This window comes from Syngnathus acus, chromosome 5 (assembly GCF_901709675.1).
Source record: "Syngnathus acus chromosome 5, fSynAcu1.2, whole genome shotgun sequence".
In the NCBI taxonomy this organism is placed as follows: domain Eukaryota; kingdom Metazoa; phylum Chordata; class Actinopteri; order Syngnathiformes; family Syngnathidae; genus Syngnathus; species Syngnathus acus.
Genome location: NC_051091.1, coordinates 8,714,997 through 8,742,983, shown reverse-complemented (window position 1 = coordinate 8,742,983; position 27,987 = coordinate 8,714,997). Strand labels below are relative to the sequence as shown.

The 27,987-nt window shown below is 41.5% G+C and overlaps 1 protein-coding gene across 1 annotated transcript; it reads right to left on the bottom strand.

The window, feature by feature from the left end:
- Positions 1-1,282: 1,282 nt before the first annotated feature.
- LOC119123229 (potassium voltage-gated channel subfamily B member 1-like) lies at positions 1,283-27,756 on the bottom strand. Its single transcript, XM_037252153.1, has 3 exons — positions 27,507-27,756; positions 25,689-26,294; positions 1,283-5,222 (listed from the first exon to the last, which is right to left on the bottom strand). Exons 2-3 carry the CDS (start codon positions 26,238-26,240, stop codon positions 3,483-3,485), a joined length of 2,292 nt encoding a protein of 763 aa, XP_037108048.1. The 5' UTR covers positions 26,241-26,294; positions 27,507-27,756; the 3' UTR covers positions 1,283-3,482.
- Positions 27,757-27,987: the final 231 nt, after the last annotated feature.

The window sequence follows — 27,987 nt, the reverse complement described above, 5'->3', positions numbered from 1 at the left end:
ACTGCACTGCACACATCACGGATGTCAGTCGTAATTAAGCTGACAGCTCTGCTTGCTCCAGTCCCCTTCCCATTTCACCTCCGTTGCCCCTATGTGGCGAGGTAAATATTTAGAGTTTGTGGCTGGATAAAGCTCTGGTTGGCCACTTAAAATGATGTTTTGGAGTTAGCAAAAATAATAAAATTAAATAAGACTGCAAAACTTGATGAGAGCTCATTATATATATGTACCATTCATTTCCTGACATTCTATGACAGGGGTGTCAAACTAATTTTTTTCGCGGGCCACATTGTAGTCATAGCTTCTTTCGGAGGGCCATTATGACTGTCAACCCAAATAAATGTATGAGCACCTCATATTATATACAGCAAAAGCTACAAAACAAACTGAGAAATAACTCGTTTTCAAATCAGACGAGTAAAAACTGGACAAATATTTAACAAAAAAAGATATTAAAAGTGAAGACAATTTTCAATTCTATTAATGACACACGAATTTGATGCACAATTTGTCTTCGTGGGCCACATAAAATGACGTGGCGGGCCGTATCTGGCCTTGAGTTTGACGCCTGTGTTCTATGATGTTGAAGAACTTCATCACTGTAAGACCCCTGCTCGCATCAAAAGTGGATCAATCCAGTTGCCATGGAAACAGTGATTGTCCACTTTACCGAGCATGTTTGCACCTGTATGTGATTGAAACCACTTTTTAACTGTGAAATATTAAAATGTTGTTCAATGATCCTCAAATCACTGCAAGTCGTATATCTGAACATTTTTGAAAATTCTTTTGAACCAAAATATTCAAATCATTATTTTTATTTCCATTTTCTTTCTATTTCTTTTCATTTTTAATATTTATGTACTGTGCCAGATTGGTGTGGATGTTGAATCTTCATCAGTGTGACAGCATGAGGGAACCTTTTGTCCGTTTGCCAAGGCACGAGAACAAAATTTGCCATCGCTGATCATGACCGCGCTATTGTTGCTTTGAGTGTAAATATGATGAACCACCTCCAAAATAGATGCACAAAAAGCATGGCGGGATGATTTGTTTACAATGTTAAAATATTATGCTGGGATGATCAAAGCCGTGTTGTTTTTCATTCAGGCGTACATATAAAATAATAAATAAAACAAATCATGTAAGCACATGGTGTTTCTTTGCAACTCACATCATGAATGCTTCTTGTTTACATATCGAGAGCCTTAATTTAAATAATCAAGTGAGCTAAATAAATTCAAAGTGCGGTGTCTGTTTTGCGCCAAAGAAATCAGCTCCCTGAAGTAAGTCATACATTTATTCTACTGTATGTTGCAGACAGAGTTGTCTTTGGTTCTTCATATTGCACAAAAGATAAAGGGAGAAACGTTTACACAAGGAGACATAAGCAAATGCATCTACTGCTTAGTTTCGGCTAATAAATGCAACTTGAAAATTATGCATTTCATAAATTGAAATGCACAACTGAGGTTAGGACAGTATATACTAAGAGTCCATTCTTTTATAAAATCTCTTAAAAATATAAATTATTTTCTTTTCCTTGTACAATAAACAGGCATTGTTTGTAATATGCTATTCTTTTTTTAAGTAATACATTGTACAGTATCCGCACAATACAATTTCAACGTCGCCTATCCAGCTAAAAAGTGATGCCCACGAGCATCTGCCAGCGTGAACACGTACAGTGGACGTGACATGAACGCTAATAAACAGCCATCTGCACCGTACGCTGACATCTAACACAAAGAATGAAACAAGAGTAAATAGAAATTCTTTTTTTTTTTTTTTTAAATGTTAAGGTGCCGTCTTTTAGGGGACAAGTCCAGCTGTTTCTCTTACATGTGCAAAACAAATATGAACACAAACGGGCAGAAACACTCCTCAAGATTACATTTGAAAGACAAAACGGACAGAACAATAGGTACATTGTTTACAAAAGATCATTATTGCACACACTCATCTGTGCTGCATCTGTTTAACTTAGACGGACAGTGAACTCTGGACAACATCAACTAAGGCCAGTTTTGAAGAAGGAGGCTAACAGAGGCAAACTATACATTTGGACGAATTAATGCCTCATTTAAACATTTCATCGTCATCATATTTGCCGACAGCAGAAATCTGGGTCACTGTCCAATGATAACATGTCAAAAGATACACAGTCAATCCTAAAATGTTTCATACTTTAGAGACATTTTTAGAGAAGCTTCAAATTTATTTGATACATGTGAAACATCTGGCTGTAAATGATGCAAGAAAGTGACATAAGACTAAGTGGTTGTGTTAGAGATGAAAATAATTATCAGTTTTTAATTTTTTGAAACTGATTCATATTTTGAGGAAATAATCTTTTGCAAAAAAAAAAATGTAGCAAAAGCTTGAGCATTCTAATCAACTGTATATTTAGAAAATTGGATGTGTTTTAAGAAGTATAAAAACATAAAATAAATAAGGAAAAGGGTAAGTAAGTATTGTCATTTCCAGAAAAAAATAAAATAAACAATAAATGGAAATAGGGACTTTGATTTACTTGATCTCAAATCTTGACAAGAATATTAAAAGTACATTTTGGCTTCACTGTACATTCTTTTGATTGGACAGTTGAAGATGTCATGTTTCAATGCCCCTGGATTGTTTGTGATCAGAATCCATTTTAATTTGTGTCCTGGGATTTCAGAAAAACAAGCATTCCTTGCCTTTTAGCATGTTATCGGGAGAATTTATTGGAAAAACTGTGGAAAATGTTATGCACTGTTCCGTTTGAGCTTTTAGTATGTGTTTTGTGCCCAACACACAGGTTAAAATATATCTTTTAGAATAATATATAATGATATAGTTCATAAAAAGGAAAAATAATTCATTAAATACAGTGGTGCCTTTATTTACAAGTTTAATTCATTTTGTGACCACGTTCTGTTCCGGCAACGCAAAATCTTTCCTTGTATGTGTGTGTCTTCGCCACCAGGGGGCGGTTTTGCACAGACATAGATAAAACATGAAGAAATGTTTCACAAACGACGTTATAAGCTGCAGTGATAATAGTAATTTTTATCAGAGATATAAAAAAATATGCCTGTTGGGGAACTTTGTTGTTCAAATATCCCTTGTTTAAATCTTATAAGTAAAGGCAAAAAAAAATCGTAAATCAATTCAATTGTAAATGAAGGATCCACTGTCATTCTATAAAACTACATTTTGAAAATAGTCCTTAAACTGCCAATCTTCTACTAATTACGGTGCATTATATTTTGTACAAAAATCCTACTAAATTCTTGTACAAACAGGGTGGGTCCGAGCTAATGAATTAATGTAAGCGGAACATAAACAACATTATCATCCAAAAGTCTTTTGGTGGAATATATTGTGCTCTATCCTTCGACTACCCCTTCACGTTTGAAAAGTCAGTCATATTTGTTTTTATCAGAGTTCACTGTGCTTCTCCATTGTCTCGTTTCCGTGTGCACTTGCTCGTGTCAAGTTTACGTTTTTGAATGACTCTTATCTCCCTGAAGTGGCCGTACTTCAGCCATGTGGTTCTCCTGCCCGTCTCGCCTCCAGGCGCTATTACTGCCCAGCTTCCTCTGGAAGTCCTCCATGTGGTTGGCTCCCTGTCGGCCGAATCTTGGACTGGTTCTGTGTAGGAGTCTCTGCGCCGGGCTGACCACCGATGCGTCGTGCTGGTGCTCCTCGTCGTCCGTGTCGGCGTCGATGAACTTGTGGATGGAAGCGTCGTGGAACGTGAAGATGTGCGGAGGTAAGTTCTCCGGACTCTTGCTGGGCGTCCTGCTGCTTGCAGTGGTGTAGATGGACAACTCTGGGCTCTGGATTGACGATCCATCGGAGAGCACCCCCGTTCCCGAATCCCGTCCTCTGAAACTAACCCTGACCGAGGGGCCCTTGAGTGGATTGCAAAGCAGATCCTTGTGGCCCCTTCCTGTCAGGGGTGTGGCACTACCTTCATTCTCATTCTCCAAGGTGGGTTCCAGGCTCGGGTTTGTGCTGACCTTGCCGAGAATGTTGTAACGGGCGCTTTCGGGGAAGTCGGTGGCGCAGCTAATGAAGCTGTCAATGCTGGACGTGCTCCTCACATCCGTCACAGCTCCCATCGCAAATTCCGCTCTGTGCCTTATGGCTTTAGACGGCTGCAACTTTTCCTTGTTATTGAGGTCGGGTTGGGACTGCGTCTTGGCCATGTTGTCGTACATCTCCTCCAGAGTGTCGGCACTGAGATGCTGAGGGCTGCCCGAAGGCTTGGCTTGCTCCCCGTGACCTGATTCCAGGTTGTGCTTGGTGCTGCTGGGACTTGAGTTGACGTGGGCCTTCCCTTTCAGTGGGCTCTGAGATACATGATTCACTTGAACCGTTTTCCCAGCTTTGTCATCCTTTTTGTCCACCATGATGTCCATGAGCTCTATGTTGCGGCCAAAAGCGTCCTTCATGTTCATGGAGATAATGCTGCCATTTCTCTTTGCCCTTTCCAGTGCCTCCCTCCTTTTGACGGCTTTCTCCTGCCTCTTTTGTTCTTTGTAGAACTCGGAGAAGTTGTTGACAATGATGGGGATTGGCAGGGCAATCACCAACACGCCTGCAATGCAGCACAGCCCTCCTACTATCTTTCCTAGTAACGTTTTGGGATAAATATCTCCATATCCCACTGTGGTCATTGTAATGGTAGCCCACCAGAATGAGGCCGGAATGCTTTTGAACTTGGTGTCCTCTTCATCCTTCTCAGCGAAAAATACAAGACTGGAGAAGATCATGATACCCATGGCAAGGAAAAGGATCAGCAGGCCTAGCTCATTGTAGCTCCGACGGAGGGTGAAGCCTAGCGATTGAAGACCAGTGGAGTGCCGAGCCAGCTTCAAAATACGCAGGATGCGCATGATCCGGAAAATCTGCACCACGCGTCGGACGTTCTGGAACTGCAGAACGCTCTTGTTGGATTCCGTCAGGAAGATGGTGACGTAGTAGGGCAGGATGGCCAGCAGGTCGATGATGTTAAGAGGACCCTTGAAGAACTTCCATTTGTTGGGGGAGGAGAGGAAGCGCAGCAGGTACTCCATGGTGAACCAGGCGATGCAGATGGCCTCAACATGGGCCAGCTTGGGGTTGTCGATGGGTTGACCAAACTCATCGTTGTCCTGCAGCTCCGGCAGGGTGTTCAGGGACAAGGCGATGGTGGACAGCACTATGAAGAGGATGGAGATAATGGCCAGGATCTGGAAGTAAACACACATTAGCAAATCAACTGAGAGTGAAGCCATACTTATTCCTATTAGTCCATCAATGGACCCTGTTGGTCCTCCACATTGATTGCATTCTATTCGATTTGATTCTACTCGATTTGATTACATGGGAGCAGCACGGTGCCACACCAGTAAGCAAAGGAGCCTCCGGGTTTGAAGGTTCGGTGAGTTTGCATGAGCTCACTGTCTTACAAGCTTGCTTTCGGCATACACACAATAAGCAATTTGTCAGTTTGACAGATCAGATGCAACGTCTGCATTAAAATACGTGTCAGGTACCATAAAATGGATATCTTACTGTGATTCCATGTACTAAGTCGTTTACATGAAAGCAACAATGGTAGATCATTTCTCGTGTCTCTATAATATAATACAATACAATACAATATAATACGTATACATATGTATATATATATAAAATATAATAAATAGAATAAATAATAAAGAAGGGTTAAAAAAGCTGTCTCAGCTGTTACCAGCCATCTGTGTGAAGTGTTCAGCGTGTCCTTCTCAAAACCTTGAACTAACGCTCTAAAAGCCGTCATTTTGAAAGCCAAATTTATCACTAACACAAAACAAGCAAGCAAGTTGTGCATCATGTTGGATAATGAAGTGTCTTAGTGCTTGCATTTGGACACGTATGATGACCCTCAACTATGAAGTTGCACAATGTCATAAGAAGATGGAACATTATGGCCGACACTTTGAACTACACTTGTATCAGTCAATCCAATTCGAGATGGCCTCTAAAAAAGTCATTTATTAGCTCATGCCCTATTTAGGTTCTCTCTCCAAAGCATTGATCAAACCCAAGGTCTGCATTTCAAAAGAATCACAGCTAAAGCTAATGTTGTCTCTTGGGCACCTGCATAATGTATTTTTTATTTTTGTTTGCTCCTCAGTTTAGAGTAACACTCAAGGACGGAGATAGTGAGTCAGGAGGAAAATAGGATGCTTACTGATTTGTATTCAAATATGCTGCAATACTTCACCGGTATTTCTAATTTGAAAAAGTTTGGAAAACCTACCAGAGTTGTCTCACTCCCGAATTGTGTAATCTGCTGAGCACAATAAGGTCACGGTGCCAGAGGTTAAGCAGGCTACTGAGGTAATATAGGCCACGCCCATTCGTCCTGTCCTCAGTCTAGACTCTAGAGTGTGAAATCCAGCACAAGGTCATATTGGATGGCTGCAACCCAGCTGCGGACAGGATTATTTCCACTCATTAACACTTACACACTTTAATTAATCTTGACAGGTGAATCCTTACGCACCCACCTTGTCCTTTGCAAGAAGCGGGCCTAAAAGCAGGGGAGACCTTGTGGAAGTGAGTGCAGACTCAGGGAACTCTAATAGCCATTAAAGGGCCAGGGCAGCATTTAAACTCAAGCGGGACATTCCCTGAAAATAGCTCGCTTGGACTCCCAGGAGAAACAAGTGATGGATGAAAAGGCTCACATTTGACTCATTTGAGGTCGCTCTCCAGCCACTGAATAATCACACCAGAGGGAGTAAAACAAGTCAAAGTGACACATTAGCGGCACCCCGAAAGGTGACAGGCCAGACTCGGAGTCATCATTGCGGGCAATATGTGCCGTTGATGGCACAGTTCCAAATCCCAAAAGTCCCAAAAGAATACATCATGCAGTATTTTGCAACAACAACAAACAAACAGCTGAGCAGCATCTCCTTCAATATGGGCTGTGCGATGGAACGCTCGCTCATCACATCGGATCTAATCAAGCTGAACGCAGGGAGCAAGCCGCCAAGCTAATGAATCACGCTGAATGCAAACGACAGCGGCAAAACTCAGCTGAGGCGTCTTGTGTGTAGAGAGCAGACCGAGCATGACGGGCAACAAAACACCTTCACCTTCTCCACCCCTGCCCGCTTTGTTTCCCCATGCTGGTAGGAGACATAATAGAGACGTGATGACACCAACGAGATGCAGATACACTTCACCCATTGTGGTGTCAAATCTGATGAAAACGTGGGAATGAGGCACACCCTTCACATTGCCTTACTTGTGAATTTTCTCAGTGAGGCAATAGCACCGGTGTGTGATTGCAAGGCGCCTATGTAAATGGGGAAATCGCTTTTCACTCTCACACCATTTTCTTCAAAACAAATGCTGACTTTGCTAGGATGAAAATGCTCACTTTTGATGTTTTTTACTTTGTCAATTGAGCGTTTATGGTTATTTCCTTGTGTCATTATTTGCCCTGTTTATAAATAAATATATTTCCAGGAATAACAGAGACATGGGGGAAAACAGGACAGAAGATGAAAGAAAATTGAATCTGATCAAAAAGAAACAAAGCACAAATTGTGACACTATCCCTGCAAGTGCTGTTCGCTTGGTAGCCTTGCCCCGAAAATGCATCGTCTCCGGGTGCTACAATTCTTAACTTGTGATCTGTAGCACTCCATCTTCCATGACTTCATCCATCCATCCATTTCCTGTAGTGCTTGTGGTCAATTAAGTTCACGGGTGTGCTGGCGCCTATTCGAGCTGACTTTGCAGAAGCAGTGAACACCCTGGCCTGATTGCCATTTGCCAACCAATGGCAGCTCGACCACATACAGACAAAGATCCACGTTCAGATTTATAGACAATTAAGAGTCTTCCCTTAACCTAAAGTTCAACCTCAAAACAGTGAGGCAGGCCCTATGAATACACAATTCACAGGCAGTGCCTGTTTTAGATCTTGTGTTACTAGCTAACTAGCGCTTGACGATGACTTTTGCAGACTCAGGGAGAGCCTGTCTCGCTACCTGTTCGAATTAACTGCAGTTAGATCTCCCGCCAACGCTGATAACAAGTGACAAACACACAGCTACGTTCCCACGCGTGTTTATTTATCCGAACATAGCCAAGCTTTGCCCTGGTGGCTGGAGAGAGTTAATATTTAATATCCTCCCACAAAATATCCTGTCCTGGAAAAGGTGTAAGCGAGCAGGCCTCGTGTTCTCTTTGCTTTCATTATATATACGTGATGGAAAGAGAGATGGACAAACAAGGAGAGGATAATATGTAGAGAATACAGCAGGATGACGCCTCACATTAGGATCCACATTTTATTACTAACTATAAGACGTCCACTCATTACTGTGAATTATACTCTCAAGTAAGATGATTTGTTCTGGCCACTCAGGGCCACTTACTAGTATACTTTTATTTATAAGGCAGTAGTGGGGCTACTACCTTCATATATTAGTGCCTTAATTACTCTGAAAAATGCCGAATCCTATTCTCTTCGGTCACAAGATGATTTGTTGCATTCGGTGCCATATTCTCAGGGAGCAAGGTAAAAGAGCTTTTGTTTATTCTGCTCCTCATGCATGAAATATGCAGAAAAAAGTTGTTTTCAACATTTCTGCCCATCCCCTGTAAAACATAATGAATCATTTGATGTATTTTCTGAAGATTTTTTTGGCTTTGTAATAATAATTAAAAAAAACCTGAGATAGCCCCCCCCACTCCCAACAGCCCCCTCAAGAAAAACATCCTAGCTCCGCCAGTGATGATCAGTGCATATACATTCCATTGTGATTAAAATTACTTATGTACCTTGTGTGTAGTCCTGTAGCTAAGAAACTTTGATGAAAAAAAATAACGTCCTTGGTGGAAGTAATTATAATCAAGTGCAAAATGAACCAGCACATTAGTCGGCATTTTTGTGGCAGCTGCAGCTTTTCAGACCAATTTCCGGCTGCAAAGTTCCGCTCTACTTAATCCAAACTTTTATCAGGATCAGCACTACGTTTTACAGATATTAAAACATTAAATATGCCAAAGTTTCCCCTTAGGTGTATACAACAGTATAAATATTCAAACAAAAAGACGGTGACTCAGATTGTGCAGTTGCGATGAGGCAACGCAGCGATACAAAGAATACACACGCATAAACAAAACAATGACATTTGGTGGCGCAAGATGATGAACAAAAACAAATGTCACTGTTGTCTTTTGGGTTTTCCACCACGTCACACTATGTGAAATGCTGATTCACGTCTGCTCTGGAGTCACACTTTGCGCAACACGAGCTGAATCAACAAAAGGATTAAATCACTTATTTTTTGTCAGGTGCAAGGTAGCGTGTCTAATCCTCTTACTGTTCTTCATCTTTCCGTGTTTTACCAATAAAGGGCTGACCTTTCTCCCAGTGGAAGGCTGGCTGCCAGAAAGGGAGTTCCCCCTCTGGAATACACCGTCTGTATTTTATTCAAGGCTGCTGCAGGGGGAAGCACAGATGGAATAACGCTCCCCGTACACAAAAGGCCTCGCCTGATAAAATGGTAGTTGCGGGATGATCATACACCTCTGCTTGGTGTTCTAATCTACTTGGAAAGTTCCACTCAGGGCCTAAGGTGCAATAAAAGCAAGAGACTGTGAAAACAAATCTGTCCTCTTGTTTTTTCTTTAATGCTGCGACAAGATAAGGATGGCATTATCGCAAAATGCAAAATGTCACCCTCATGGCAAATCCCATCCAAAGAGGGACTATTATCCGTATTGCATTATTTTGCTTCTAAAGTCTCACATTGTAGTGTGTGTGACTCATTGGCAGGGCACAGAGAAGAATGTGCAGTTAAGCCCAAAATTATTCAGACCTTCGGCCAAATGGTGTTTGTATGGGAAGCTTCTAGCTGGAAATGATGCAAAATACAGCAAGAGGCTTTTTTTTTTTTTTTTTTGAATGAATGCGAAAAGGATTTATATATACCTTAAGGATATTCATTATTCTAAAGGAGTGTTATTGCACTACTCGAAAGCCGTCCGAGAGAAAATTTTGTATTTTTGCAAATTAATAGAACTTAATGTGCTATTTCCAATTTCCCCGCTCTGTAAAAAGTTTGTGTGATGTCATCATGTTTCCTCCTGCATTATAAAACATGTGTCGGGTTTTTAAAAAACTTGTCCATAAGGTGGAAGTGTGAATGACTGTTTGCCTAAAGGTACCTTGTAATCATTCCAAGCGGAGACTAGGAATTGTTTTTTTTTGTAGCATTATACAGGAGCTAGCGAACAAGCTAATATACCAGAGGCAACGATGTATCAATCTTAAGCTAGCGGCAGGGCTCTGTTTTTTTCTTTACTGTTGTGTCCCCGAAAGCAAAACGTTAAATGCTACACAATATAAATGGTGGCAGAGATGTAGATATATATCACAAACAAAATATTTCACCAAATTTAGAAAGGATAAGACTAATTGAGCACTAAACCTGCTTGTATTATTCATAACAATTGACAATGTAGTATGAACAACATACAAATCAAATGAAATAAAACCATTGTAGAAATATTACAGTGACATAACAAATCACATAAATATATATACTTTCAATTATTTAATACTCGGCAATACGCCTGTAGAGCAATATCATTTTTCAGATTATAATCACACCAGGAACACTTTCCAGCCCGAAGACACAATGTTCTTCAGCATGTCTCTAATGGACAAGCGCTCCAGTGACCCACACAGATGTGCCCTCCTCTTCACTGGCACCATTTTCACCTTGGCCGGCACGCACCTTTTGTGTCCCACACACAACTCTCGTCCTCGTGTGCCCGAAAGGAAATGAAGGAGATGGATGACTGAGCTGCAGGCTGCGCACACCATGCACACCATGTGTCCTCTTACAAGTGTGAAGGTGGTGTTAAAATGAGGCAGCGTCAGAGTGTATGATTTTGGGAGGATGGTGTGAATCTAAAAATAATCTGTGAGAAGAACATTAGAATGGATTAGATCAGTGATTCCCAACCACTTTACAATAAATGTGATTTAAAGTTGAAGGTTATTAGGAATTAATCATCTTTTGCCACTAATTTATTATGCTCATTATATTTGTTGCTTGTGTGCTGAGTATATCTATGGCCTCAATCTAAAGCTAATTTCCTCACTTCCTTCTTTTTTCATCTCTGTTGTAAAGTTAATTAAGGACAAAGTATTTTAAAAGAGTTGACTATCCTACTTGTAATTTATATCTTGTAAGCGACCATAATTTATTCCTTATATGTTTTAAAGATAATCGTCTAATTAATCGATTTATCAAAATACCTTTTTGCCAAATATTGGAATGGACTTTGGCCTAAAAAAAAAAAAAAATCCCAATTGGCCAGGGCCTACTCTAAATTATGTATCTTTGTTCTTCAAAGTGTCAAATTGCAGCTGTCTTGTTGCCATGGTCTTCGGTCTCCGCCTGGAAGTGGCAGCCGGCAGGAGTGTTGGAAACCATGATAGCAGAAGTGATGACTCATCATTAAATCTGTCCAGCCTTTGGCTGCATTCTACAAGGAAATCTTTCACTATTCATTTTGTATTGAGCTCGATTTTGTTTATGAAGCCCCAAATGATAACAGCAGGACCAACAAATCTCACATGAGTAAGCGCAGTGGCCAGAAAAAAAAGTCCCCAAAGGGAAGAAGCCTTGAGCGAACGATGAGTCAGGATGGCCATCTGCCTCCAATTTCGACTATGGGGAGGGGTGATTGACTGCAAATGGTTGCTGGTGCTAAGATTGTTACCATTTGTCCACCTTAATACTAATCATTGCACAAGTGGAGAGCCTTTAGAATGCACAACTAATTTGCTAGTCCATCATTGGCAGTTTAATTCCAGCCAGCGGCAGATTAGAGTGCCAACAGCGAAGATTACATCAGAGTTCATGACCCCTGTGAGAAAAAGTGATTTTTGACAATCAATGATTGGGTCGAGACTGACTCGCCAATGAAAAGTGGCTTGACTTTTTTTGGTATTTACACGGGTCACCTCCTCACGTGCTCCCCGGATGAAGTTCGAGCGCGGTAAGAAGCATCATGCAGAACTGGTGTCTGCTGACGGCTAATTAACGTTCACTCAATTTGTCTCCGGTGACACGGCGGTCCTGCTTTGGCGTTAATCACAAAGAGCAGATGTCACGAGCTTCCTGTGACAAGATTAGATGTCCGACCTGCAGAGACAGTTTCGCGGGCAGCCTAGGACACGTGTAACGGGAGGCAAAGTGAGCTGATGTGTCACGTCTCGTCCCCAGCCGTTCCACTATGTGTCTGTTATCATGGTTTCCGTCTGTGCGCTCGCCCCTCTCCTCCTGTGTGCCCATGATTCGTGTGATCATTCTCACCTACTTCTTGATACCTGTCGTGTATTTAAGTCCTGTCTGCCCCTCACCCCCGTCGGATCATTAATGTCTTCAGGTCCTTTGTTTCACGTCCCTGTCGGTTAGTCCTCTTGTTGTTTATTACGTTATGTCAGTTTGCAGGGGTCTGTTAGTTTGTTTTGCTGAATAAACCCTGGTCCAAGCTACATTTGGTCGCCCTGCTCCATTTCGATCCATGACATGATGAATATCAACAAACAACAACCTTGTGTTTTTTTCATGATCACGCTAACCAACAAGGCTTCAGGTTCCTTTCCTTGCTTTCAACTCACAGGTTGAACTCAAGGAAGACCCTTGAGCCACATCTGGCCTTTTTCCTTGACTTTAGAAAAGGTCATGGTTATAGCCATATATATTAAAATTAAGCAAACGTGTGACACAAATGTAACATCCTCTACTGAGTTCCACAAAAGCCATTGGTCTGTTTTTACAGTACACTGAGGCCAAACTAGCATGTCAAACAAAGGTTTCAAAAATATTTCTAGATTGTTGACTATTTATAATGACGTATGGGTTTGTGCTGATGATGTTTCTCTGCTGTGTTGAAAACAAATCAAATGAACTTAACGGGTCCCAGCATGCTAGACCCACCACACTCACTGTCGCCATGACAACCCATTCACCATGTTGTAGTTACAGTTCTGTCTCAATGAGAGCTTGACAGCATCCATTCCGCATCTTTTCTCTTTCACGCTCCCTAATGCTGCATATAAGTGTGTGTGTGTGTGTCCTTCTCTATTAAGCAATGATTAGAGACCAGTGAGGCACCCGCAGCCAGATGGCGATGAACTACACTCCAATCAGCGCTCGCTAACGAGCGGCCGCAACGTGCAAGCACAAAAATGGTTGCGTTCTAAAAGCTTTCTGCAGCGTCTCCTCCGCAGCGCGGAGTCTGCCTTTCACCTTTGAGGAATTTATTACCATTTATTTGAAAAAATAGTGGAGGCACCAACCACTCAGACAGACAAACCAAGAATATTGTTGACTCTGCTTTTACGCTTTCAATTTCTCCTTCAATAGAGTGTAAAGCAGAAATGCGTAGTTTTTTTTATAAAACTTCACAACAAATATAGATGCTAGCCAAGCAAAACAGGTCAACAGATTGGATTCATCTTCTAGGTTACTTCCACTTGGTGTTCTGCAGGATTAAATATTGCCCTCTTAAAAATCAATGAATTAAAAAAAAAAAGTGACAATTGTCATCTAGCTACCTGAATGCAAACACACATGTGCATCGCAGTAACTGGTTCACTTAGTGCTGTAGTTAAATTGAAAGATATATCACTGACAGCTATTTTGAACTGTTCAGAATTCCCTCCACCTTGAATAAAAAAGAAAAAAAAACTGTCATTAGAAAAACAGCCCCAATGCATCACGGTTAATGAGTTGTGATTGCCAAACATACATTTGAGAATTATAACCAAAAAGTCCAATCTGATCTGTGGAAAAAATGCTCTACATATGGCCAAGTGCCTATAATGCGGCCATCACTGATCAAAAGCAAATAAAAATAGCCAAAAACACAATTTTTCCCTTCCTAGCCACACTATTTTTATCGACATGGTGAATAGTCAGACACAAATCTAGGGATGACCTGAACCCAAACTGAGTGTAACATAAAACTATTCATTTTTTTATTTTACAGAAGAAAACACCTGCTGTGTTCTCAAGCCTCCTTCTGAATGATTCAGTTGGAATGGAAGGGCAGGCTGAAGATCCCACCGGACCACTGAGGATATCTCTGGTGTACACTGTGTGTGTATGTGTGAGTACATTGTGTCCTCACCATCAATGTCCCTCCGCTATATCTCTGCATGTCTTACTCTATGCCGCAAAAGTGAGTGGCCGGCCCTGGAGGCCACTGAACTCTGAGAAATCCCGCTTGGTGCATGGAGTGAGGTCACAGATGTATAATGCAGAGAGACACCGAATAGCAAGTAATGTATGCAGTTGAGGTGCGCAGCCACTTCCAAGAGCCCACGGCAACAGACAAAAACAAGTGACCTATTTTTTTACGACACACCTCAATGAAAATGCTAGAAAGAGTGCTCCAGTATTCACGCCCTTCTAACATCCGACGGAACTCAGACGAGAGCAGGTGAGAGGGAGCTGACCTTTAAAAGACGAACATTCATTGTGAGCTGGCAGGAACACAAATCAAAAGCAAAACGGTGGAGGTGGAACTCACCGAAACCTGTGTGTCATCTCGCATTAGTTTGCGCTGACATGTTACAGCAGGACATTTTTATCTTCTATGTCACTAATGACTAACGCAATATCTTTTCTTAGATCCTGACAGTACGTTCTGCACACAATCCAGTGAGATCCAAGCACAAGTACAAGGACCCAGACCTCCAACGAGGCAAAAAAAAATTCCAATTTAGATTAGCAACACATGTAGTATGAATGAATGAAAGCTTTATTTTTTCATTCATATTTAAATTTCTTATATTTATATTTATACAAGTCATAGTAGGTGTTATTTATATATTTATTTTTTTATTAATATTTGTATTCTTTTTTATTTTTTATATTTATACAAGTTAATTTATTATGGTCCAGTGAAAGCATATTTAATTTTTTTACCATTATTTAAAAGAGTACATTGGTCATTTAAAAGTGCTAAAAACTGCCATTTAACTCAAGTTTGAATGTGACTGGTTAATTGTGAACACAAACACGTTCCTGAGGGTGTGCACACTTGTGCAACCACATGATCTCATTTATTTGTTTTCTCTCCATTTTTCCCCCCCCCGCTAGATACAGTATAGAGAATAGTATGCAGTTGTACTAAAAGAAGTGTGTAGTGAGGGCACATATGTTTGCAGTGGTATAAATAACACAAACAAAGCAGGCGTCACACGTTTAATATAAACACACATGCACAGAGCCTTCTCATGGGGGGGGAGGCAGACTGCAGTGTAGCTCAACTGATAGTTTCCATGGCAATGGGAGGTTCTTTTAGCATTTGTGAAAGAAGTGCAGCAAAGCATTCACAGAAACAGTGCGTAGCCAGCTACAGCAGGCGGTGACAAGTGAGGCGGGCGCTCACAGGGGGAGATACACACACACACGTCAGTGCAATTTCCTCTGGTTTCAGGAAGCCAATTTGTATTCCTAAATATCACTAAGAGTCTAGTCTGTCAAGTTGATGCCATTCGACGTTTGAAGCCCACTTTTACAGTCGGATAACCGGGTTTTCATTTTTTGACACCTTGGAGGGTTAGAACAGAAACAACTAAGCTACTTTCAAGTCACCTAAGACCAATTTGAACGAAACATTCTGAACTATTGATTATAATTCTATCCGTAACAAAATAGGAAACACATTTCGAGAAGCATCAAGTCCATTCATGTTGTAAAAACTCATTTTGTTGTACCCTTCTCGAATTGAGCTGCATCATATCAAATTTGAATTTATAATCCCACTGAATCAAACTCAATCAAATCGTAAAGACTTTAAAATGAACAGTCCATGAATCGTATCGCCGCTCATATATTGAGATTCGTAGCGAATCACCTTTAGTGGTGAGATGGCACACCCCTAACAAGGACATGCCGGATTAAAGCGGCATGATTCATGTGGATATGATTTAATTATGAATCACTGTATACACTATCAGTTTCAGTAAATGCTGATTTCCACTGCTTTAAATTACAGCTGAGGCTTAAAGCTCTGAGATGAAAAAAAAAAAACTTGCTTTGTAGGCATAAAGACGTGACAGGTTGGGTCGTTGAAAGACGAATAAAAAATTTATTGGGAGATGAACCCAGTGAGTCTGCAATCTGTTCCAGCTTAAAGTGCTGAGCCCCAGTGTGGAATGACCAAACATCCCAGTTGTATAAAGTGGAAATGACACTGGCAGTAATTTGCAGGTGGAACAAAACCCTAAATTATCTCAGGGCAGAGTTGAACACTGTGGACCTAATCATCTGAGTCCTGCAAAAGAGGCAGTGAGAAGGACATTTGCTCTTTCAAAAAAATGAATCAGCCACAATTTCCTTGTGCCCACATAGTTGTCTAAAATTAATAATAATGAGTCTGTTTCCCAAGCATCAAGTTGAGAAGTCACTAAGAGAAGGAAGTAAAAACAATGAAGCACATGCCAGACTGGTGCCTGGTGCAGCACATGCCTCTTCCATCCATTCAGGTTCTTGTAAACCGGCTGACAGTCAAGCATGTCTGCAGCCAATCACAGCCATACATGGACATGCTGACCCCACATTTGAACGCACGCCACCAGAAACCGACTCGAGACCTTCAAATCGACAAGAAAATAAAATTCCTTTTTTTATTTTTTTTTATCATTGATGTTTTAGCATCAAGAGTCCAATTATGAATATGAATTAAAGTAAACAGTGTGTACTTTTATTCGTCGGTACGATAATTTGACTTTTTATAATCACACCCAATGTTTTCCTACAGATTTTTTTTTTCCTCTTGACTATACACTTAATTGTCGATTTGCTGCATATTTTTATGAAAGAAGTCAGCGTGGGACGTTTTTTTTTTTTTCAAATTTGCTTCTCCGTTCTCTTCCTCTCTATTCCTCCTCTGCAAGCAACTAAATCTGTTGTTCTTCCACGGTGATAAATTGAAGAGCAGCAGCAGCAGCAGCAGCATAAAGAGAAACGGTCTTTCCCCACATTGAGCGAGCATGTTTGTGTGCCGGCTGGCCGGCCGGCCGGCACCCTGCTGTTCTCCTGCTGCAACCTCACACGTGGACGTCAAGCCAGAATACTAATGAAAGGAGATTTCTGATCAATAATCCGACTCCTTGAGTGACCTCCCATTTTCCACAAGTGATAAATACAACTGTTTATGTTTCTTTTCTTTTGTTGTCATTACTCTAATCCACATGACTGGAAGTTCTAGATCTACATTCAATGCTGGCAAACAAAAACATGGCTATTTGTCCAGAGTGAGACATTTCGCAATAATTTCCATATCCACTTTTCAACTTAAATTCAAGCGTGTGAAATTGTAATAAGAAGGAATAAAGAAAGAAAATCCCACCAGATTTAGCCTCACTGTTGTTGGTTTTTATTGACGTAGCAAGGTTTGCGAGGATTTCCGCTCAGCATCGAATGTGATCCGTGCAGAGGTTTGATAGAGAGACAGTAATGAGCAAAGGTTTCGGCTGTCAAAGTCTGGCCCTGCTTCAAACCTACTGAGCTGATGAAAAAAGTCTCATGCTGTCTTCTTTATTACCCGAGTTATCTTTTCACACAGTGGAAGATGCTGGGCTGTTTTCGGAATCCACCAGTAGTTGTGGATTCTGAGGAAATTGTTCATTATTTTGACTCGGCAGATTTGTGTGGGCAGAAAACCAAACTATTTCACCCAATTTGGGTTACTTTTGACCCAGTAGTTTGAATGATGCACTTGATCAGCAACGTTTGCCTATGGAAGCACGTGAGTGCGGACAGAAGAGTCCAATTTCCCACAGACTTAAAAGTAACCTTTTCAACCAGCATGACTGGGCTCACTTTACAAGCCATCCATTCTCAGGTTGTCTTGTCACACAAAGATGCAAATGGAGGATACTTTTTCAGCAGATTTGAATACCTCTCCTCCTCAACTGCAGCCCACTTCGAATCAAGACAACATATCTATTATCTCAGTGGCCTATATCTCAACACAGACAGACGAAAGGTGATGTGCTGGCGTCTGGTGGGCGGAGGTAAAGAAGAAATGAGAACAGCGGGAGGCAGAAGGGAGAGAAGAGAGGCTCCCGAGGGCCGCTGGCTGGAGATTAGTGTGAACCTGATTGAAATTCGCTCAATCCCACTTGCTGCCAGAGCAATTAATGCTACCGTTAATGCTACAGTAGGTCGCTTGATTAGGTACTCCTGCAGAATCCAGTATAAAACAAAAAAATGCACTCAGTGGACTGCAGACTTCTGATGACCCACAAAAGCGTTTCTCATCTCATCAAGTCACATCTCGCTATCTCAGTGTACTCATATAGCGGATATACTCTATGATACTTTTATCCATGTCAAGGCTATTATATATTCCCATTTTGTGGCAAGTGGTCTACTTAATGCAGCCACAGTTGATCTGTAACGTTTTTTTTGTTTTTTTGCTGACTCTTGGGCGCCGCAGTGAGTAAAATTGTGTTTCGGAGAAACTTCAGAAGTCCATTTGCTGTGTTCCATCAAGAGAAACTCAAATAGCCATTTGATGAAAGCTCAGCAGCCTTTTCACTAACAACTAAAGCGGGCCTGGAAAGAACGTTTGAGCGATACTGGACACTATACTCTCTCTAACCGCTGGCACAAAATGCTACATGCAATATTTTTACGCCCACTTAATCCAGTAGTAGAGTTGCATTTTTAAAATGTGTGCTTTCTGAAAATAATTCAGTAAAAGGCACAGTAAGAGTATTAATATAAAAATGTAATGTGGCTGGAGAACTTCTAATCTACATATTTTTGGAAATTGATACCTCTCCATAAATAACACGTTTGAAAATAATACACATGCTAAAATCAAAAGCCGAGCAGGTGAAAATATTGCAAGCATCCCTCTCTATAATCCAATAAAGTGTTTCCTCTCTCATTTTTAATTTCATCATCCAATACGGTTTAATTAGAAGTCATGACTTAATACATTTAGCGTGATATTAAAACTTGATTGTATTATTATTCAAAAGGAGGGATTCCATCTGATGTCGTTGTATGCATGTAATGTGATTTATTTAATTTTGCTTTGTTTATACTTACATCCTCATCAGTATGCCCAACAGGGACAGTTTTCCTCCAAAACTCATCTATAATTCACAAAAGGACAAGAGCGCTCTGTAAACTGCCAAACAACAATGCCAGATAGTGGTTGATTTCTCAAAAATGTTGTGCTGTGTAGAAGAGAAGCTAAGAAGCCTGCAAACTTTTATTTTGACTGTTTGATGTCACCAACTAATGCTCAAGTGACGTAAGGCGATACGGCAAGAAATGTAAGGCGACACTTTGTTTGACTGAGGTCGTCTACCGTGTCTGATGTGAGCCACTCAGGGTGGTCTGGCGTTGAATGAACCCTCTTGTTGGCTGTTCGTCCTTTGGGTATTAGGTTGGAGATCAAGTTCAGAAGGTAATTATTGCTTGTCAGTCTGATGGCAAGCACATTCATGTGAATAGGACACTTAATCAATAAGCGGCGTTTGTTAGAGCAACAATAAGTCGTAATAATAAAAAAAAAATAAGAAGAAAAAGGTTTGCTAGTGCAAGGAACACAAGCAAAACCAAAACTCTGGCTCGCTGAGGTTGGCAAACTCGAGTGAAGACAGATTGAGAGAGGACGCAAGCTAGGTGTGTTGACTGTCTGTCATCCAGTGAGACAGTTGAAAAGAAGCGAACACACGTTCTGAGAGAGTAGCTTGCTCGGACGAAGGGGCAAGCGGAGGCAGCTCCGACGTCTGCTGCCAAAGCCAAACCAAACATCGCCACTCTCATTGGAAGTGTGAGGTGATGGCTCGGCTGAGTAAACACGTTCAAGGACTGCTTTTGTTCTGCTGTCATCGACTGATGACGAGCACCTTAAAGCATGTTTTGCATTCTCGATTTAAGCGATTGCCGCAGAGATTGCCACACAGTCAACCGATGAAATATTTGGACTATGATAGGATGCCTTTGTGAAAACAGATCTTTTCAACCTCAGACTGCTGAGTGACTGATGCAAACATCAGCGAGCTGAACGTGTGATCGCTTCTGTGGACTCTGCGTAAACCTTCGCTTTCTACTGACCACTTGTCATCCCATATCTCCCTGAGTGATGCTCCACCCCTGACAGGCCCGTCTAAATAATGAATGAAATCGCACAGTAAAAGTAGTCGTACCGTCATCCTCTCGTCTTCTTTGACCCTTCACCTTTTTAAATGCCACCTGCCTAAATTCACAGCTGCACAAATGTGCACGCAGGAGAAGCAAAAGTCAGATAAGACATCGCGCTAAAAGTAAAGCATAGCTTTTGTCATCTGTCGAATAGAAATATTAAAGCGTGGGGAAAGTTGTGTGTGTGTGTTATTGATGTGCAGCCTGTCTTTCTAAAGTGACTTTCCATTCGTGTGTTTCTTCACGTTGATCAAACGCCATCAAAGCCATGCTTGCAATCAATAACGCTAATGTCTCTGTTTAGTGCACAGCTCCATTAGCCTGTGCATTTGCCAATACACACTGCTGATTGCTTTCAGCTACTGCCACACGATTATGAACTGGGTGCAAAAAAACAAAGGGGTTTGTTGGTAAATGCCACAATGTGGAAAGACGCAAAAACTTTTTAGAGTGCTTGAGAAATGTATTATAGTAGAGCACCACGCATGAAAGCTTCACGCTGCAGCTGCCTTTAGATTTAAAGCTTTGCTGATCTCGCTGAAACAAACATAGATCTATAATTTTCTATTCGTAGCCATAAATTGTCAAGTTTTGAGTTTTAGCAGCAAAAGTGGAAAAGGCAACCCCAAAATTTAGATTTCATTAACTCAGGGGTGTCAAACTCATTTTTTTCGCGGGCCGCATTGTAGTCATAGCTTCTTTCGGAGGGCCATTATGACTGTCAACCCAAATAAATGTATGAGCATCTCATATTATATACAGTAAAAGCTACAAAACACACTGACAAATAACTCGTTTTTAAATCAGACGAGTAAAAACTGGTCAAATATTTGAAAAGAAAAAAAGTAATGACACGAATTTGATGCACAATTTGTCTTCGCGGGCCACATATAATGATGTGGCGGGCCGTATCTGGCCCCCGGGCCTTGAGTTTGACACCTGCATTAACTAGTCAATAATAGACAGGACCCTTAGAATAAACGGATAAATAAATAAATAAATAAATAAATAAGATGAATAAATAAGACTGTACTACTCAGTGGGAAAAACAAAACAAAATATTTCACTGAATTGATTTCTTCAATGAGTCACACATTGTCAGAACATTCAGAGAGTAGCGGCGAATATTTTTGAAAAGAAAACATTGCCATTGTGTTTTTATGAAATCATCTCTTACTGAAATGTAGGCGAGTTCATTTGAGTAACAAGACAAGGAGGACTGACAAAAGAGAGAAAAAGAATGACAAAGAGTGAGAGGTGTTGTTTGCGACTTACTTTTCACAAGTGTGTGAAGCCACCGGGCGGAACACATGGCCCAGCCAGCCAGCCAGCCAGCCACCAGTCAGTCAGTCGGGCCAGCTGGGAATCAGTGGTGTGCCATTGATTGATGCTATTTCAAGGCAAGTGGTGGTGTCGCTCGGCAACACGCTCATAAAGCACACCCCGTTGCCTTGTCCCATCCTTGCTTATTAACAGTGGAAGCTACCGACAAGAACTACTTTGCTCTATTATTCGAGATTGTTCTGCTACACTGGGATCTTCGTGACACAGCGCGACATGCTTCAGTGCTCATGTTGGAAGTCGCACGTACATCCGGGAGACGCGATAAAGACCGGGGGGGGGGTGCCCCCGCCGTCCCTCTCCTCTCTCCTGCCAGCTTGCCTTACAACTTAATGCCTCCGCCATCGATTTTTTCCCCCCATTCTCACCCAAAAAGGGTTCACGCAACCGACAGACCTTTTGGAGCAACGCGGCAGTTTGTGCAAATGCATCTCGAACTATGAAAACTGCGAAGTGCAGTCAATGTGCAGGAAACTGCCTGCAGCCAAAAAAAAAAAAAGGGGGGGGGGGCAACTTGCACAACATAAAGAATGTCAGTTTTTACAGCTCGCTACCTTGTTCCGGTCCAAAGATTGTGAGGTGAGCAATCATTACAGGCAGAACCACCGATGCACTCTTTGAGCTTTCATTGGGCAGACTATGCGTCAATCATTACAATTCTATCTGTCATTAGCCGTAATACAGTATATGTCAATTATTACTGGAAATTCAACTCATGGTTGGTAATATGACTTAATGTACAGTCATCGAAACAGTAATTCATGCCTCCATTACATCTCGGCTGCATTATTGTAATGCACTTTTTCTTTTTTGGAGTCAGCCGGTTTTCCCTTGAGCATCTCCAATTGGCACAAAATGCTGCTGGGCTGTCAAATGTCCATCTTTCAAACTAATCTTGAAGCGTATGATTATTCTTTTGGGTTTTAACTCAGCATGAGTCTCTGCATTGTTGTAATACAATTGTGTTTTTTGTTATACTAAGTGTTGTCTTTATGATTTTTACTTCAAGTACGGCAATTTGTATGCAGTTGCGGTTACTTTAAAGCGCTCTATAAATAAAGGTTAGTTGAGTTGAGTCATGCTGGACTACATGTATACATGCATACAAGTCGATTGTGATTCAACTTCTATTTACCTGTTTCATGTTTTTTTCCCCCCCAAACAAATCGATATGACTAAAAGACATCAACCAGGAAGACTAAATGTGTGACTTCTGTGGTTATATAAGTTCAAAAGTTCAATAAATAGTTGATCATTCAGCTGTAGGGCATTGGTGGTTCTGCAATGTATTATTTTTTTTTGGGCTTTCAGCATAACTTTAGTTGATCATCCTCAACACCCTCGCACGCGTTCCAAGTGTTCTTTTTCATGAGTAACACAAGCACAGCTCACACAGCAGAGTGATGTTCTTTTCCGTTGAGTGTGCACTGGAGAAGAACGGCCATTTGGGGCCTGTGCTTGCATGAAGAAGTGAGTTTTGGGACGGTGTTCATTTCAAGGGAGCGATAGACGCTCATTCTCAGTCATACTGTACATCTCAGCGCTCAGAACTAAAGTATCAGACACTTAGCATGTGCCGCATCAACAAGATCTTATCTTTTATTGATGCACTGATTACCTGCAAGTTTTCCTTCAGCCCATATTGTTTGTTGAATTATTTAGCGGGCTGGCCCACGGTGGATAGGCAGACTCAAGTGAGCCTAAAACTATTCAATAACGCTCTAACACTTCAAAACTGGGAGTCGTGCGAGCAAATGCGGCATGCACGATGTCCTTTCATGCTGCTTTGGTGTGAAAATGGCTCATTTGAGTACAAGCGCTCCTGTCAGTTTATATATTGTACTTGACGAGGCACGTGGGGTTATATACATTCCGCATTGCACAGACTTCTTCCTGGCATGAAGTGAGGCCTTATTAATGGGCAATTAAAATTTAATCAGTGCTGAAAAATAAATGAGGCAGAATCTGTTTAGGAACAAGCCATTTCAACACTTCAATTAAACAACATCACCTTTCTGGGCCACCAGGTAACCTCAGTTTAGCATTTTTTTTTTCCGCAATCCTTAATGGAAAACAAAACATGAGGTCGTGGCTCATTGAGCATGTCATGAGCTGTGGATTCAAACAGTTTTGATGACATGGGACAAAGACTATGGAATTCACATAGCTAATGTATGTCTATGTAACCAAACTACGAGTGATTAAAAAAAATTAGATAGTGCTATGGTTTCCCATGATATGTAAAAACACGTCCACTATTGCTGCTAATAATTACAACTCTGCTTTCTGTAGCTAGAATAAAATCCATCTCCAGGGAGAGCTGAGGGCCAGCAAGTGTCACAGACAGGAGCAACGTGATCTATTTAAGAAATCATAATTAGGAGCTATTCAAGGTCACGGATACAGCGGGTTATCTGACTAGATGAGCTGGATAAATTATGCAGAAAGCTCCGTGTACGGAGGTGTTTGAAGCTTCCTTTAGTCTTGTTTTGACCGAGGTGTCTTGTTTCGGAAATGCTGAGAACCTCCGCTGTCTTTCCGACACATTTCAAAATGCACTACATGGGCCAACTACCCATCTGACTTACACTGTGGTAAAAAAAAAAAAAAAAAAATCAAAGACTGACAGATCGTCTCGAGGAGTATCGCACTGAATATAAAAAAAACTATCCTTGGTTCTGCTCCCTGCTGAATGTGGAGTACAGTAATGAAAAGGCTAACCTCTGTGAACATCTACACTCCCTGAGCTGCTGCTATTGTCATGCTAACACATGCAACGGGGTCTAGTGAATCCACATTTTAATTGAAAACTGCTTCATATACTCTATTAAGCACAGCCCGTGTCCATTGATCCCCAGTGAAGCGCTGCAAAGCGTGGGCCGGGAGCGTGTTAATGAGCGGGATGATTGAGTAGAGGATAGAAAGGAAGTTGGTGTGTAATGAAGATGTGCGCTTCTATAAATATGTGACATTCAATTAAACAAAAGGTGCCAGTCGTGGCGTCGTCAAAACAGGCATTCATTAATCACCTCGAGACTCGAGTCGCTAACGAATCCAATAATGGAAGACAATAACGGCTGTCATATATGCATCTAAAAATGCGTCATTAGGAAAAGACAGCTGGTGGACATTATTGATTATGCATAGTCGCAAAATTAGTTAGCAAAGTCCATTTTAAACAGAATAAGTTGCACTTAGAGGAACATTTTTCACTTTTGTGTGTAACATTTTTTTTCTCATTACTTCTCCCTCCTGCAGCTCTCAAAGGAACAGATGAAAAGTACCAATTGGGGCAAAAAAGGAATGTCAGACTGTTCGTCAAACTGCAGAGATTTATAGCCTCCAGATGTAAACTGAAATACTCCCTCTACCCCACCCCTCCATTTCTTGTCTTAACATTAGACACCTTCATTCCACATGATGGAAAGTCATTCATTGGATAAATCCAATGACATCCGACATAAGAAATGATTTGCATTTGATTACATTCCTTTTTGGACTATGAAAGAAGTTAATGATCAACCAATTAAATACATTTTATTTTACTTCCACTAGGTGGCAGCCAATCCTGTTCTATGCAAGCAATATATGGTAACCGGTGGCCTAAATAAAATGTCTTCCACCTAATGGCAGAAGGTACAAGTTGTGTACACATTGCGAAAATCCACGTCTGAAACGGATGTGTGGTGTGAAACAACAAACCTTCTCCTTTGTATCCTGCGCGTCCACGAAGCCAATTTTGCTATAATAATGACACAGTGCGGAGCAAAAAGGCCCACAGTTATGCTCATTTGAGCCACCCACTGTTTTTTGGGATTTGAAAGTATCCTTCAGGTTATATTTTCTAGCAGCTAAAGCACTTCACTTTTTCTGCCTGTCAATTTTAAATGGACAAGGAACCTAATCAGAAACTAACTTGCTCATTACTGCCGAGATTGGAAGGACTTCAGCGCGCCCGTCCTATGAAAAGCTTTATAATTGCCTACAGATTCATCAAGATGGCGGCAAAGCACTACTTGTGTCCAAACAAAGCTCCTCAACTGACTTCTTGGCAACCAAAATTCCCTCAAATTGAAAAGTGCATATGAAAATTTTGGACTTTACCTTAGCAGCAAATGATGAGCTGGGTTTCTCCAGGAGGTCCCAAAGTTTCTTCCTCTTCTCCGAGCAGCATGTGGTGGTAAACTCCTCACCTTCCCGCTCCCTCATGTTCTCCGCCTCCCTTTTGAGCTCCTCGTTCATCTGCTCCTTCTTCTGGTGGTAGCGGGCCTGGCAGCAGGACTCCAGGTAGATCTCGTCGATGCCCCAAAAGTCCAGCTCTTGGCTGAAGGACAGGGCGCACATCTCCTCCATCATGTGCAGCTTCCCCGTGCGGTAGAAGTTCAGGATGGACGTGAAGGCGCCGGGGTGCCTGTCGAAGAAGTACTCATTGCTGTCCAGGCTGTAGTCGTCGCAGATCTCCATGATGGACTCATGGGTGTGGCAGTCCCGCAACTTGCCAAGTCTCGTGCGGGGCAGGCGGTCCAGCGTCCTCCACAGGACCTCGTGAAGGAGACCCCCAACGTTGAGCCTTACCCGGCGGTTGTGCTTGCTTCGAATGATGTCCACCGCGTCCGGCGGCTGCGCTACGGACGACCTTGCCGCCACTTTGATCATCTTCGCTCGAGCCACTCAGTCAGTGCCAAAGACGAGAGCACTCTCTTCCCGTGGCTGCAACAACAACAGCAACTTCAAAATGCATCCAAGTTTGTTGCCTTGAAATTTTATCACAGCTGTTTTTTTTATTATGATTACGCGGTTGTTTATTATTACATGATTTGGTTGAATATTTTGGTAAACAATAGACAAAGATTAAGTCTCTTCTTGTCGGTTTTACAGTAAATGGGAAAAATGGGACAAATGACAACTTAAAATAGCACGCTTTGCATTTTATTTGGAGAACTGGCCCAATAGTCTTTTCATTTCCTCATAGTGATTTCTCTCATTTCTTGACAGTGAAAGAAAGAATGCGGGTGCCAAGGACTAACTTCCAAAGTGTGTTTTAATAAGTTGAAGTGTGTTTTAATGTATTTAAAGAATGTGAAAGTAGTATAGCAACAATAAAAAAAAGATATGACCTCTATATTACCAATTTCCCCCTATGCTGGGTGGCTCTGGTATGAGAACAGGGTGCTTATGCTCAAAGCGCAGTCGGTGCACTGTCCTACAGCAGAAATGTCAAGTGGTTTATCCACTCATCAGAGAACAGAATAGATATTTTAATCTGCTTTAGGAGGCAGGGACGCTATTCTTGCTGACGAGGGAAGACGCGGGGGATCCCTGTGATAAATTGGATTTACATGTTACATGACTCAAATTGGACTCACTTGCTAATATGACTATTGTTAATGGAGACATTTTAATCAGATTCAGTACAGGAGCTATACAGTATAGAAAACTCAGCCTCTATAAATATTCAAACGCTATATTTTGTTTAACAATGTTTAAATTGCAATTAAGTTTTTCTGTGCCTATTTAAAAAAAAACAAAAAAAAACTTATTAGATCAATAATGCCAGTGACACCATGTACAATCTGTTTATCTGGTATGAGCATGAGGCTTTACAGCCAGAAGGTTCAAAATTATTTTACAGTATTTTTAAATAAATTAATAAATTGATTAATCAATCCAAAGCTCGTATACGTGTAATTGTACTTATTTTAAACATATGCTTTGTTTAATTGCCCACGTTACTAATAATCAACTAATTATACGTTTCCGAGGAAGGATTGTTGGATTTTTGGACAGTGTGAGCTGTCCAGTGCTGATTATTGTGTCGCTGTCTGGTGCTGAAACTATGCTTTAAATGGAAATCATCGTAGTTTTGACAGGAAACACTAACTTCAGCAACGACAAATTCAAAAGTAAAGAAAGTGTTCGTACGTGTCTCCCGTGCAGCCCGGATCATGTCATGGACGTGCAGCGGCTTCATTTCAATCAGACCCACGTGTAAAGGTGGCAAACCCGTCCGTAGCTGCTGCGCTGGGCTCGGAGGTGATGAAGGCATCATGAGCAGGATGGAGACATGATGGAAATGTTGTTCCCTTTTCCTTCCCCTCTTGCTCTTCTTCTTTTTTTCCCTCCTTAACAGACACGTCTTCGTCAGCAGCCCCTCCTCCAGGTGAGAATCAACAAGTCGGTTCGGGGGGCTCCCCCTCGCAGTGTGCTGCATCCAGCTGGGCGCCGTGTGGGAGTGTAGACTGCTCCCACTGCCAGGCTTCCTTTCTCTCAGGCTCCTCCAGCTCACTTTAACCCTCACTCTGCCAGACAGCTGCACAAGCTAAAGTCAATGCGTTATGTGCGACCAGGCAGGGCACCAGACCACCAGGCGGCGCTGTTTTTCTTTTTCACTAAAATGCATTTT

What these genes read in the sequence shown, in the direction of transcription:
- LOC119123229 (XM_037252153.1), bottom strand. Translation starts at nt 26,240, where the DNA reads ATGATCAAAGTGGCGGCAAGGTCGTCCGTAGCGCAGCCGCCGGACGCG. An exon ending in GCTCATCATTTGCTGCTAAG is followed by an intron (nt 5,223 to 25,688) that starts GTAAAGTCCAAA and finishes GTTTACTTCCAG; the next exon opens with ATCCTGGCCATTATCTCCAT.